The sequence below is a fragment of the Dipodomys merriami genome, unplaced genomic scaffold (genome assembly GCF_024711535.1).
Source record: "Dipodomys merriami isolate MVZ:Mamm:240054 unplaced genomic scaffold, mDipMer1.0.p SCAF_233, whole genome shotgun sequence".
Taxonomy (NCBI): domain Eukaryota; kingdom Metazoa; phylum Chordata; class Mammalia; order Rodentia; family Heteromyidae; genus Dipodomys; species Dipodomys merriami.
This window is the reverse complement of record NW_027203749.1, coordinates 138,373-149,689: the sequence shown is the minus strand read 5'-3', so window position 1 is coordinate 149,689 and position 11,317 is coordinate 138,373. Positions and strand designations below refer to the sequence as shown.

General features: G+C 62.8%; 1 protein-coding gene across 1 annotated transcript; it reads left to right on the top strand.

Moving 5' to 3' along the window:
- The first annotated feature begins 60 nt into the window (after positions 1–60).
- Positions 61–10,995, top strand: LOC138835249 (acrosin-binding protein-like). The gene is made up of 11 exons (XM_070033824.1): positions 61–124; positions 327–533; positions 1,479–1,573; positions 2,176–2,293; positions 5,602–5,768; positions 5,853–6,148; positions 6,775–6,907; positions 8,729–8,908; positions 9,574–9,741; positions 9,943–10,026; positions 10,750–10,995. Exons 1-11 carry the CDS (start codon positions 82–84, stop codon positions 10,870–10,872), a joined length of 1,614 nt encoding a protein of 537 aa, XP_069889925.1. The 5' UTR covers positions 61–81; the 3' UTR covers positions 10,873–10,995.
- Positions 10,996–11,317: the final 322 nt, after the last annotated feature.

Here is an 11,317-nt window from a genome sequence, read left to right as displayed (position 1 = left end):
GGAGCCCCGCCCCTCACTTGGCCTTTATGACGCCCGACGGCTCCCGCCGACCCCCGAACACGCAGGTGGTCTCGGGGCGACATGGGGTGGCTCGCAGCCCGCGTCTTCCTCGCCCTCCTGAAAGGTGAGGCCCCGTCCCGTCCACATCGTCCCCTCTGCACCCCCAAACCTCCGGCCCTGGGTCCCACGCGGCCTCTCTCGTGGGGGCTCCGCCCTGGGCCCCCCGTGCGTCCTGGGCGTCGGGGTGCACGGCCCGCTCTGCTCGCGGGGCGGGGCAGGATTTGGGGGTTCGCCCGTCCATCCACGCGTGCCCCGCCCCCACCCAGCGCTGCTGTCGGCCGCGGCCCCGGACGCGGCGTCCACGGCCACGCCCGGGAGCCCGCTGTCCCCCGCCGAGTACGAGCGCTTCTTCGCGCTGCTGACGCCCACGTGGAAGGCGGAGACCACGTGCCGCCTGCGCGCCACGCACGGCTGCCGCAACCCCACGCTGGTGCAGCTGGACCAGTACGAGAACCACGGGCTGGTGCCGGACGGTGAGGGCGGGGCCTGGCGGGCCGAGGGCGGGGCGGGGCGGGAGAGGAGGGCGGGGCCTGGCGGGGCGAGGGCGGGGCTGGAGAGGAGGGCGGGGCCTGGCGGGCCGAGGGCGGGGCTGGAGAGGAGGGCGGGGCCTGGCGGGAGGGCGGGAGAGGAGGGCGGGGCCTGGCGGGCCGAGGGCGGGGCTGGAGAGGAGGGCGGGGCCTGGCGGGCCGAGGGCGGGGCTGGAGAGGAGGGCGGGGCCTGGCGGGGCGAGGGCGGGGCGGGCTGGAGAGGAGGGCGGGGCCTGGCGGGGCGAGGGCGGGGCGGGGCAGGAGAAGAGGGCGGGGCCTGGCGGGGCGGGGCGAGACTGGAGAGGGGGCGTGGTGAGGGAGGAGGGGCGGGGCCTGGCGGGGCGAGGGCGGGGCGGGGCGGGAGAGGAGGGCGGGGCCTGGCGGGAGGGCGGAAGAGGAGGGCGGGGCCTGGCGGGAGGGCGGGGCGGGAGAGGAGGGCGGGGCCTGGCGGGGCGAGGGTGGGGCGGGGCTGGAGAGGAGGGCGGGGCCTGGCGGGGCGAGGGCGGGGCGGGGCGGGAGAGGAGGGCGGGGCCTGGCGGGGCGGGGCGAGGGAGGAGGGGCGTGGCTGGGGTCCGAGGGCGGGGTGAGGGAGGAGGGGCGGGGCCTGGCGGGGCGAGGGCGGGGCCTGGTGGGGCGGGGCAAGACTGGAGAGGGGGCGTGGTGCGGGAGGAGGGGCATGGCTGGGGTCCGGGGGCGGGGCGAGGGAGGAGGGGCGTGGCTGGGGTCCGGGGGCGGGGCGAGGGAGGAGGGGCGGGGCTGGGCTGGATGAGGGGCGGGGCGAGGGAGGAGGGGCGGGGCCGGGGGCGGGGCGAGGGAGGGGCAGGCGGCCCCGCCCCTGCCTCACTCTCTTCCCCACCCCCACCCCCCCCCACCCCCGCCTCCCTGCCCCAGGCGCCGTCTGCTCCGACCTCCCCTACGCCTCCTGGTTCGAATCCTTCTGCCAGTTCACGCAGTATCGTTGCTCCAACCACGTGTACTATGCCAAGGTGAGGTTCCAGGGGTTCGAGGGCGGCGGGTCACGCGGGGAGCGGCCCCCTGGGGGCAGGGGGGAGCCCTGGACCCCCCCTGTAGCTCCCGCCTCCCTGCCTTCACCCCAGGATAGAATCCAGTCCATCAGACACAGGCCTGTGCAGTGGCTCCCGCCTGTCATCCCGGCTACTCAGGAGGCTGAGATCTGTAGGATCGCGGTTCAAAGCCAGCCCCTGGCCAGAAAGTGCATGAGACTCTTCCCTGTAAAAAAAAGTGCTCAAACAAAAGCAGCAGTAGAGCGCTCGCCTTGAGCCAAAGAAGCTCAGGGACAGCGCCCAGGCCCTGAGTTCAAGCCCCAGCACTGACTATAAGAAAGAAACAAATTCCAGAGACCAATCAGCAAAAGGTCAGGCTGGAGGCATGGCTCAAGCGGTAGAGCGCCTAGCAGGTGTGGCAAGCCCAGGAACCAGCACACAGTTCCACAGTGTGACACAGACAGACACTACTTCCCCAGACCTCCATCCCCATCCGGGAGCCGTGGGGGTGGGGACGGAGGGGTCCCAGGGCAGGAAGGCCCACCCACTGCGGAACCCTTCCCAGCTCTCTTCCCTTCCTGCAGAGAGTGCGCTGTTCCCAGCCGGTCTCCATCCTCTCGCCCAACACACTCAAGGAGGTGGAATCGCCCATGGAACCCCCATCCACCACCACCGGCTCCCCCTCCGCCTCCCGGGCCACAGGTGACCGGCCTCTGCATTTGGGGTACAGGGTCCAAGGCCTTGGAGGGGGCTCCATGACCGAAGAAGTGGGGGAGTCTCTGTTTCTTTCCTTTTTTTCCATTCCAGCCAGTCCTGGGTCTTGAACTCGGGGCCTAGGCGCTGTCCCTCAGCTCTTCAGCTCAAGGTTGGCACTCAACCACCTGAGCCACAGCGCCGCTTCCGGCTTTTTGGTGGTTTGTTGGAGATCAGAGTCTCACAGACTTTCCTGCCCAGGCTGGCTTTGAACTGGGATCCTGGTGCTCGGTGCTTTGTTTGTTCTAGGATCTTGCTCTGTGGGTCAGCGTGGGCAGTGGTCGTGGATCACTGGCGGTGCTGATCCTCCCATGCAATGCACCTTATTTGTTTTTATTGGTTAAGATGGGAGCTTGTGGCCTTTTTGTTACAACCTCCCAATTTCAGTCTCCTGAGTAGCAAAGGTGAGAGGCGTGATCCACCTTGACTGGCTACATTCGTTTGGGTGTTTGTGTTTTCTTGTTCAATTGTTTTCTTTCCCTCCTTCCCTCCCTCTCTTCCTTCCTCCCTCCCTCCTTCCTTCTTTCCTTCCGTTCTGTCCTTCTGTCTGACAGCTTCCTTCCATTGGCAGCCATCTTCTTCAATTTCTCTCTCCAGGTGTTTTTCACACATTGTCACTGATATGAAATTGTCACTTATATTATATAACAATGTAATCCTTTAAAATTGTCGGCATGCTAAATGATTTGGGGGGGGGGGTAACAGGGTCTTGAACCCAGGGCCTGGGCGCTGTCCCTGAGCTTCTTTTGCTCAAGGCTGGCATTCTACCACTTGAACCACAGCGCCACTTTTTTTTTTCTGTGGATGTGGTACTGAGGAATGGAACCCAGGGCTTCATGCATGCTAGGTGAGCACTCTACCACTGCGCCACCTGCCCAGCCCCTAAATGATTCTTTTTCCAGCAAATCACAGATGGCAGCTGGATTCCTTTCCTGACTGACTTCTTCTGAGATCATAGCTGTAACAGTTGTTACTTTGTAGAAGAGACAAACTTTCAGAGAACTAGTGGAACTCTTATCTTTGTATCCAGGAGCAAATCCTGCTTGCCAGTTGTTACACATAACAGTCCAATTTCAGCACAAGTGTCTGGGAGCCTGGTCATCACCGTCGTTTTTTTTGTTGTTGTTGTTGGTCCTGGGGCCAGAACTCTGGGCCTGGGCGCTGTCCCTCAGCTCTTCAGCTCAAGGCTAGCATTCTACCAATTGAGCCACAGCGCCACTTCCGGCTTTTTCTGTTTATGTGGTGCTGAGGAATCGAACCCAGGGCCTCATGCATGCAAGGCAAGGGCTCTACCACTGAGCCACCTTCCCAGCCCGTGCATAAAGGTTGTAAGCAAGCTTACGGTTTTAAATGAAAATTGGAGCTGGGCACTGGTGGCTCCCACCTGTCATCCCAGCTACTCAGGAGGCTGAGATCTGAGGATTGAGGTTCCAATCCAGCCTAGGCAGAAAAGGCCATGAGATTTTTATCTCCAATAAACCACTAGAAAACCAGAAGTGGTGCAGTGGTTCAAGTGGTAGAGCACCCACCTGGAGCTGAAGAGCTCATGGACAGCGCCCCAGCCTAGAGTTCAAGCCCCATGACCAACAAAACAAACAAAAAGTCTCACAGGGACTTTCTTGCTAGGCTGGCTTTGAATGAACTTCCATCCCCAGATCTCAGCCTCCTGAGTAGCCAGCGAGAGCCACCAGCGCTGGACCTCTTCTACCTCTTTCTGTAGCAGGGGTGGTGTCTTGTCTGGAGGGGCATCTTTTCCCATGATGCCCTGGTGTAGCAGGTGCAGCTGGATTCCCTGTTTGATTTTCCCACTGTACCTGCGCAGCGTCTCCCAGCTGAGTTCAGCCCAGTGTGTACTACAGGCCTGGGGGGCGTGGCTGCGCGCTTTCTCATTCTGAACTGCACACGCTGGCCAGGCTCCAAGCAGGTTTTAGCCAAGCTGTTCCAATCTAGGGGATCAGGCGCTCAGCCTCTGCTAATCCTATCAAAATACCCAGCCTGGAAGCAGAGTGGCCTGACTATTGACTTCCCACAGCATGTTATAAGTTAGGGCCGGGTGCATAGTAGGTATTTTTTACTTCTTCTGTTTGCCAGCCCTGGGGCTTGAACTCAGGGCCAGGGCGCTGTGTCCCTGAGCTGCTTTTGCTCAAGGCTGGTGCTCTACCACTTGAGCCACAGCACCACTCCCGGTTTTCTGGGGGTTCATTGGAGAGAAGAGTCTTGCAGACTTTCCTGCCCAGGCTGGCTTTGAACTGTGTGATCCTTGGATCTCGGCCTCTTGAGTAGCTGGATTCCAGGTGTAAGCCATTAGTGTTGGGCTTTGGTTTTATTTTTTAATTGTGGCTGTTATTGCTTTGCTGTTGAATAATATGTAACTATGTACAAGTGTGACGTCTTTTCTGTTCCTTTGTCCTCTTTTTTTTTTTTCCAGTTGTTAAATATGTCTGTGGATAAACACACTTGGAATCCTGCAGCTTGGTGTTATGTCTTTTTTTTTTTTCTTTTTGCCAGTCTTTGTTCTTGAACTCAGGGCCTGGGCGCTGTCCCTCAGCTTTTTTAACTCAAGGCTGGCACTCTACCACTTGAGCCACAGCACCATTCCAGCTTTTTTTTTTGGTCATAGAGCTTGAATTCAGGGCCTGGGCACTATCCCTCAGCTCTTCAGCTCAAGGCGGGCGCTCTACCACTTGAGCCACAGCGCCACTTCTGGTTTTCTGGTGGTTCATGGGAGATCAGAGTCTTATGGACTTTCCTGCCCAGGCTGGCTTTGAACCACAATCCTTAGATCTCAGCCACAGCGCCACTTCTGGCTTTCCCTGTGTCTGTGGTACTGAGGAATGGAACACAGGGCTTCATGCATGCTAGACGAGCACTCTGCCACTGAGCCACCTGCCCAGCCCTATTTCTTCCTTCCTTCCTTCCTTCCTTCCTTCCTTCCTTCCTTCCTTCCTTCCTTCTTTCGTTCTTTCGTTCTTTTGTTCTTGTTCGCCCTGAGCCTTGAACTCAGGGTCTGGGCGCTGTCCCTCAGCTCTTCAGCTCAAGGCGGGTGCTCTACCACGTGAGCCACAGCGCCACTTCTAGTTTTCTAGTGGTTCATGGGAGATCAGAGTCTCACGGACTTTCCTGCCCAGGCTGGCTTTGCACCGTGATCCTCAGATCTCAGGTCCTGAGTAGCCGGGATTAAAGGCGTGCGCACCAGCTCCCGGCTAAGGGTCTGTCTGTCTTTTCTCTCCTCTTTCGTGGGTGGGACCACGCCGCAGCCACGGAACGTCAGATCTTCCAGCCGTGGCCGGAACGCCTGAGCAACAACGTGGAGGAACTGCTGCAGTCGTCCTTGTCCCTGGGAGGCCAGGAGCAGCCCAACAGTCACAAAATGGGCGCCGATGCGCATAAGCAGGAACTGTTGCATGAGCACAAGACCGACGGGGTGCATAACGAGGAGGAAGAGGAGGAGGAGGGGGCGGAGGAGGAGGAGCAGGAAGAGGAGGAGGAGGAGGAGGAAGAGGAGCAGGAGGAGGAGGAGGAGGAGCAGGAGGAGGAGGAGGAGGAGGAGGAGGAGGGCAGGCAGGAGGCCGTGGGGACGCAGGAGGCGCTGGAGAGCATGTCCAGTCTGCAGAGCGACTCGGAAGGCAAATTCCAGGCCGAGGCTCTGGCGGCCGCCGCGCCGTCCTTCACCCCGCACGTCCGGGAGGTGGACTCGGTCCCGCTCATGATGGAGAACATTCAGGATCTCATCCGCTCGGCCCAGGAAATGGAAGACACCAAAGAGGCCTCCGATGAGTCCTACTGGCGAAGCCACACTGGCAGGTACCGGCGGGGCTGACTCCCTCCCTGGCCTCCACCCGGCCTGGCCAGGAAGAGGTTCGCTGTCCTGAGCGTGCCCTGCCCGGCCACCAGGGGGCGCCGGTGGGCACAGCCCCCCCATCACCCCCACCCCCCCACCCTGCCCCTGTCTTGGGCCTGGTGTGTCACCCCCCCCCGCCCGCCCTCCCCTCGGCCCCCTCCACGTGTGACGAATGCTCTCAAGGAATGAACCCCCCTCCCCAAAACCTGGAGTCCCTGCCACATGGATTCCACCTCTGCTCTATTCCCCCCCCACCAAAGTGGCACAATGTCGAAAAAGTTCTTTCTCCTTCCTTGATGAGTCGGCTTTGTTTGTTTGAGTGTTTGGAGACCGCGTTGCTTGCCCCAGCCGGCCTCACTTTGGCTCCCCGGCCGGGCCTCCATTTGCCGACCTCCGGCCTGTCAGCCTCCACTGGGATGACTCACACAGCGCGCCACCACCACCACGCCCGGCGCTGATCTGTCCCCTTTTCCCCCGGGGCCCCGGGTGGGTGGTGAGGATGAAGCTGCTCGGGGGGAGGCCGAGGAAGCCAGGCCACCGCCACCGCCGCCATCCCAGGCCGCGGCCAGTGAGACGTGTCTCCTTGCAGCCTTCTGCAGCTGCCGCACACCGATGCCTTGCTGGTGATGTGCTACTCCATTCTGGAGAACTCCTGCATCGTCACCCCCGCCGCCAGGGCGTGGAGCTACCTAGAGGAAGTGCTCCTGGGCTTCGGCAAGTCGGTACGCTGCCAAGCCCGCCACACGGCCTCGGCCTCCGGCCTCCTTCCTCCGGCCTCCTCCCTCCGGCCTCCTCCCTCCAGCCTCCCACTCCACCCCCGGCACAGAGACAGGAGAGACAGACAAGAGACAGACAGACAAAAGTCAGAGACATAGAGGAAAGAAAGGAGAGAGAGGAGAGAGCGAGCTGACCGCAGTGGCCATGGGAAGCCGAGGCCCCTGGGGTGGGGTCTGTCCTGGGCGGGGCCCCGGCCCTCGCGTGGGAGCCTGCCCACCCGTGAGCACGCACAACACGTCCAGACCCCGCTCGCCCCCCCCACACACACCATTCTTTGCTCTGTGTCTGCCCTGGGTTTTGAACTCAGGGCCTGCGCGCTCTGTCCTGGAGCTTTATTTTTGGTCTTTCCCTCCAGTCTGGTGCTCGACCACTTGAGCCACAACTCCATTGCCAGCTTATTTTTGGTAGTTAGTTGGAGAGCAGAGTCTCATGGACTTGCCTACCCGGGGCTGGCTTTGAACCCAGATCCTCAGATCTCAGCCTCTTGAGTGACAGGTGTGGCCACCAGCACCCAGACCCAATTCACCTGCTCTTAGCCGCCTGTGGCTTTAAACAATTCCTGGACCTCTCCAGCCCTCAGTTTCCCCATACGTATTGGGGCGTCTACTATAATAGCACAGTTTGGGGCATTTGGGGGGGGCTTTTTAATATTTTTTTGTTTACTTTTTTGTCAGTGATGGGACTTTATTTTGGTCAGTTATGGGGCTTGAACTCAGGGCCTTGGCGCTGTCCCTGAGCTCCAGCTCCAGGCTGGTGCTCTACCACTTGAGCCACAGCACCACTTCCAGTTTTCTGAATGGTTCATTGGAGATCAGAGTCTCACAGACTCTTGCCTGGGCTGGCTTTGAACCATGGTCCTCAGATCTCAGCCTCCTCAGTAGCTGGGATGACAGGCGGGAGCTATTGATGCGCAGCTTTTTTTTTTTTAGTAATTAATAAAAATAAAATAGGGGCTGGGCAGGTGGCTCAGTGGTACACAGTGCTCGCCTTGCATGAATGAGGCCCTGGGTTCAATTCCTCAGCATCCCATAAGCAGAAAAAGCCAGAAGTGGCGCTGTGGCTCAGATGGTAGAGCACCAGCCTGGAGCTGGAGCTCAGGGACAGTGCCAAGGCCCTGAGTTCAAGCCCCACGACCAACCAAACAAAATATTATAGAATGTACAGAGGGGTTACACCTTGAGATGAACCAATTTGAACCAAAACTCTCAGGGACAGCACCCAGGCCCTGAATTCAAGCTCTGCAACTAGTGCAGAACACACACACACATTAAAAAAGAAAAACCCAGGGCTGGGCAGGTGGCTCAGTGGTAGAGCACTTGCCTCGCATGCATGAGGCCCTGGGTTCGATTCCTCAGCACCACAGAAGCAGAAAAAGCCAGAAGTGGCGCTGTGGCTCAAGTGGTAGAGCGCTAGCCTTGAGCTGACGAGCTGAGGGACAGCGCCCAGGCCCTGAGTTCAAGACCCACCACTGACAAACAAGATAAACCCAGGCCGGGTGCCCGTGGCTCCCGCCTGCCATCCCAGCTGCTCAGGAGGCTGAGATCTGAGGATCGCGGTTCAAAGCCAGCCCGGGTGGGAAAGTCCGTGAGACTCTGATCTCCCAGGAACGCCCAGAAAACCAGACCTGGCGCTGTGGCTCAAGGGGTCGAGCGCCCGCCTTGGGCTGAAGCGCTCAGGGGCAGCGCCCAGGCCCTGAGTTCAAATCCCCCCGCTGACAGCCCCGGCCCCGCCGCCAGCCCGCCCCTCTGCCCCACTCTCCACCGCAGGTGTGCGACAGCTTCGGGCGGCGCCACCGGCCCACGTGCGCGCTGTGCGCCTTCTGCTCGCTGAAGCTGGAGCAGTGCCAGGCGGAGGGCGACCTGCGGCGCCAGCAGTGCGACAGCTCGCACCGCACGCCCTTCACCAGCATGCTGCTCACCGCGCAGAGCATGTCGGTGGGCACCCAGGTACCCGGATGGCTCGGGCCGCGCGGGGGGCGGGGCCGCGCGGGGAGCGAGGGGGGCAGGGGCGGGGCCGGGGGCCAGGGGTCGGGCTGAGCTGGGGGTGGGGCGGGGCCGCGCCGAGGGGGCGTGGCGTGGCGGGCAGGGGGCGGGGCCGGGGGCCAGGGGGCGGGCTGAGCTGGGGGTGGGGCGGGGCCGCGCTGAGGGGGCGTGGCGTGGCGGGCAGGGGGCGGGGCCGGGAGCCGGGGGGCGGGCTGAGCTGGGGGTGGGACGGGGCCGCGCTGGGGGGCGGGGCCTGGCAGGGGGCGGGCCTGGGGCGGGGGTCCGGGCCGCGCTGGGGGACGGGCAGGGCCCTGGGGGCGGGGCCGCGCTGGGGGCGGGGCAGCACGGGGCGTGGCCAGGGGTCGGGGCGGGGCTACGCTGAGGGGCGGGGGCGGGCCCTGGGGGCGTGGTGGGCCCTAGGGCGGGGCTGCGCGGGGCGGGGCCGGTTCCTCCAGGGGGCGGGGCCGGGGGCCGGAGCCAGGCCCTGGTGGGGCGGGGCCGGGCCGCGCTGGGGGCGTGGCTTAGCGGGCCCGGGGGCGTGGCCGGTCCCCGGCCGCCCCGCCCCGCCGCAGTGCTCGGCGCGGCCGCCGGGGGCGCGCGCGGCCCACGCACGCGTCGCTGCGTCCCAGGCAGGGGCCCGGCAGGGCGGCCGCTTCTACGGGCTGGAGCTGTACGGCGGCCTGCGCATGGACTTCTGGTGCGCCCGGCTGGCCACCAAGGGCTGCGAGGACGTGCGCGTGTCCGGCTGGCTGCAGGCCGAGTTCCTCAGCTTCCAGGACGGGGACTTCCCCACCAAGGTCAGCCGGCCGGGAGGGAGCCGGGCTGGGCGCGCACGCCTGGAATCCCGGCCAGAGCCGGCCCCGAGTTCGAGCCCCGGGTCCAGCACACACACACACGAGCGGGGACAGGCCCCTTTCCTTCCCAGCCTGGCTTTGAACCCCGATCCTCAGCTCCCGTCCAGGCTCCTGACGGGCCTCTTCCTCCCTCCCCCGGCGTAGATTTGCGACACCGACTACATCCAGTATCCCAACTACTGCTCCTTCAAAAGCCAACAGTGTCTGATGAGGAACCAGAGTCGAAAGGTGAGCTCCTATGCTACCCTCACAACCCCTCCGTCCAGCGCCCCAGGTGCCTCCAGGCCAGGCTCCCTTCTTCCAGAGCCTGGGGTGCCGGGGAGCAGTTTCTGGGGGACGGGCCTCCGCAGGAAGCCCCACACACACCCCCCAGGTCCAGAGCAAGCCTGACCTTCTGAAGAGCTAGCAAGCTAGACAACAGGGAGAAGTAGGAAAGTTGGACCCGTGCGCATGCGCATCGGGAGCCTTCAGATGGGCTGAGAGCTCGATTTTTGTTTTCCCAGGCCTGGGGTCTTGAACTCAGGGCCTGGGCGCTGTCCCTGAGCCTCTTTGGCTCAAGGCGGGCGCTCTACCCCTTGAGCCACAGCGCCACTCCTGGCTTTGTCTGTGTCTGTGGTGCTGAGGAATCGAACCCAGGGCTTCATGCATGTGAGGCGAGCACTCTACCACGGAGCCACCTGCCCAGCCTAGATGAAGGATTGTTGTTCCTCTTTACTGTGTGTCAGTCCTGGGGCTTGAACTCAGGGCCCCCGGGCGCCGTCCCTGAGTCTCTTTGTGCCCCAGGCTGGCGCTCTACCCCTTGAGCCACGGTGCCAGGTCCAGCTTGTTCTTCTCGGAGAGGAGAGTCTCAGGGCTTTCCTGCCTGGGCTGGCCTGGACCTGCGCTCCTCACATCTCAGAGCTGGGATGACAGGTGTGCGCACCGGCGCCCGGCTGCCTCTCTGCGCTGTAGGTGTCACGCATGCGGTGTCTGCAGAACGAGACGTACAGTGTGCTGACGCCGGCCAAGAGCGAGGAGGTGGTGCTGCGCTGGAGCCAGGAGTTCAGCACCTTAGCCCTGGGCCAGTTCGGCTGAGCTGGGGGGCCCCCACCCCCCCATCCCTGCCCAGGCCCTGCATCCCGGGCCCAGGACGGTGCCTGATGGGAAATCTCCCCACCCCGGCCAAGTCTTTTCTATAAAACGGTTTATTTGCGTGGAGCTCCCGTGGCCTGTCTTGCTTTCGTCTCTACACTAGTCCTGGGGCTTGAACTCACAGCCCGGGCGCTGTCCCTGAGCTCTTTCGCTCAAGGCTGGCGCTCTACCACTTGAGCCACGGCGCCCCTGCAGCTTTTTGCTGCGTCCTTGGAGATCAGAGTCTCCCAGATTTTCCTCCCCAGGCTGCCTTTGAACTTGGATCCTCTGGACTCCCCCCCAGCCCCCTGGCCAGCTCCCAGCTTCACCAGCCAGCGGGGCAGGGTGGAGCCGGGACTCAGGGAGGGCGCAGCCGAGCCCGGCTCAGCCTCCAGGGCAGGCTGGAGAG

Coding starts and splice junctions, on each gene's coding strand:
- LOC138835249 (XM_070033824.1), top strand. CDS start 82: ATGGGGTGGCTCGCAGCCCGCGTCTTCCTCGCCCTCCTGAAAG. Junction 125..326: donor CTTCCTCGCCCTCCTGAAAG/GTGAGGCCCCGT, acceptor GCCCCCACCCAG/CGCTGCTGTCGGCCGCGGCC. Junction 2,294..5,601: donor CTCCGCCTCCCGGGCCACAG/GTGACCGGCCTC, acceptor ACCACGCCGCAG/CCACGGAACGTCAGATCTTC.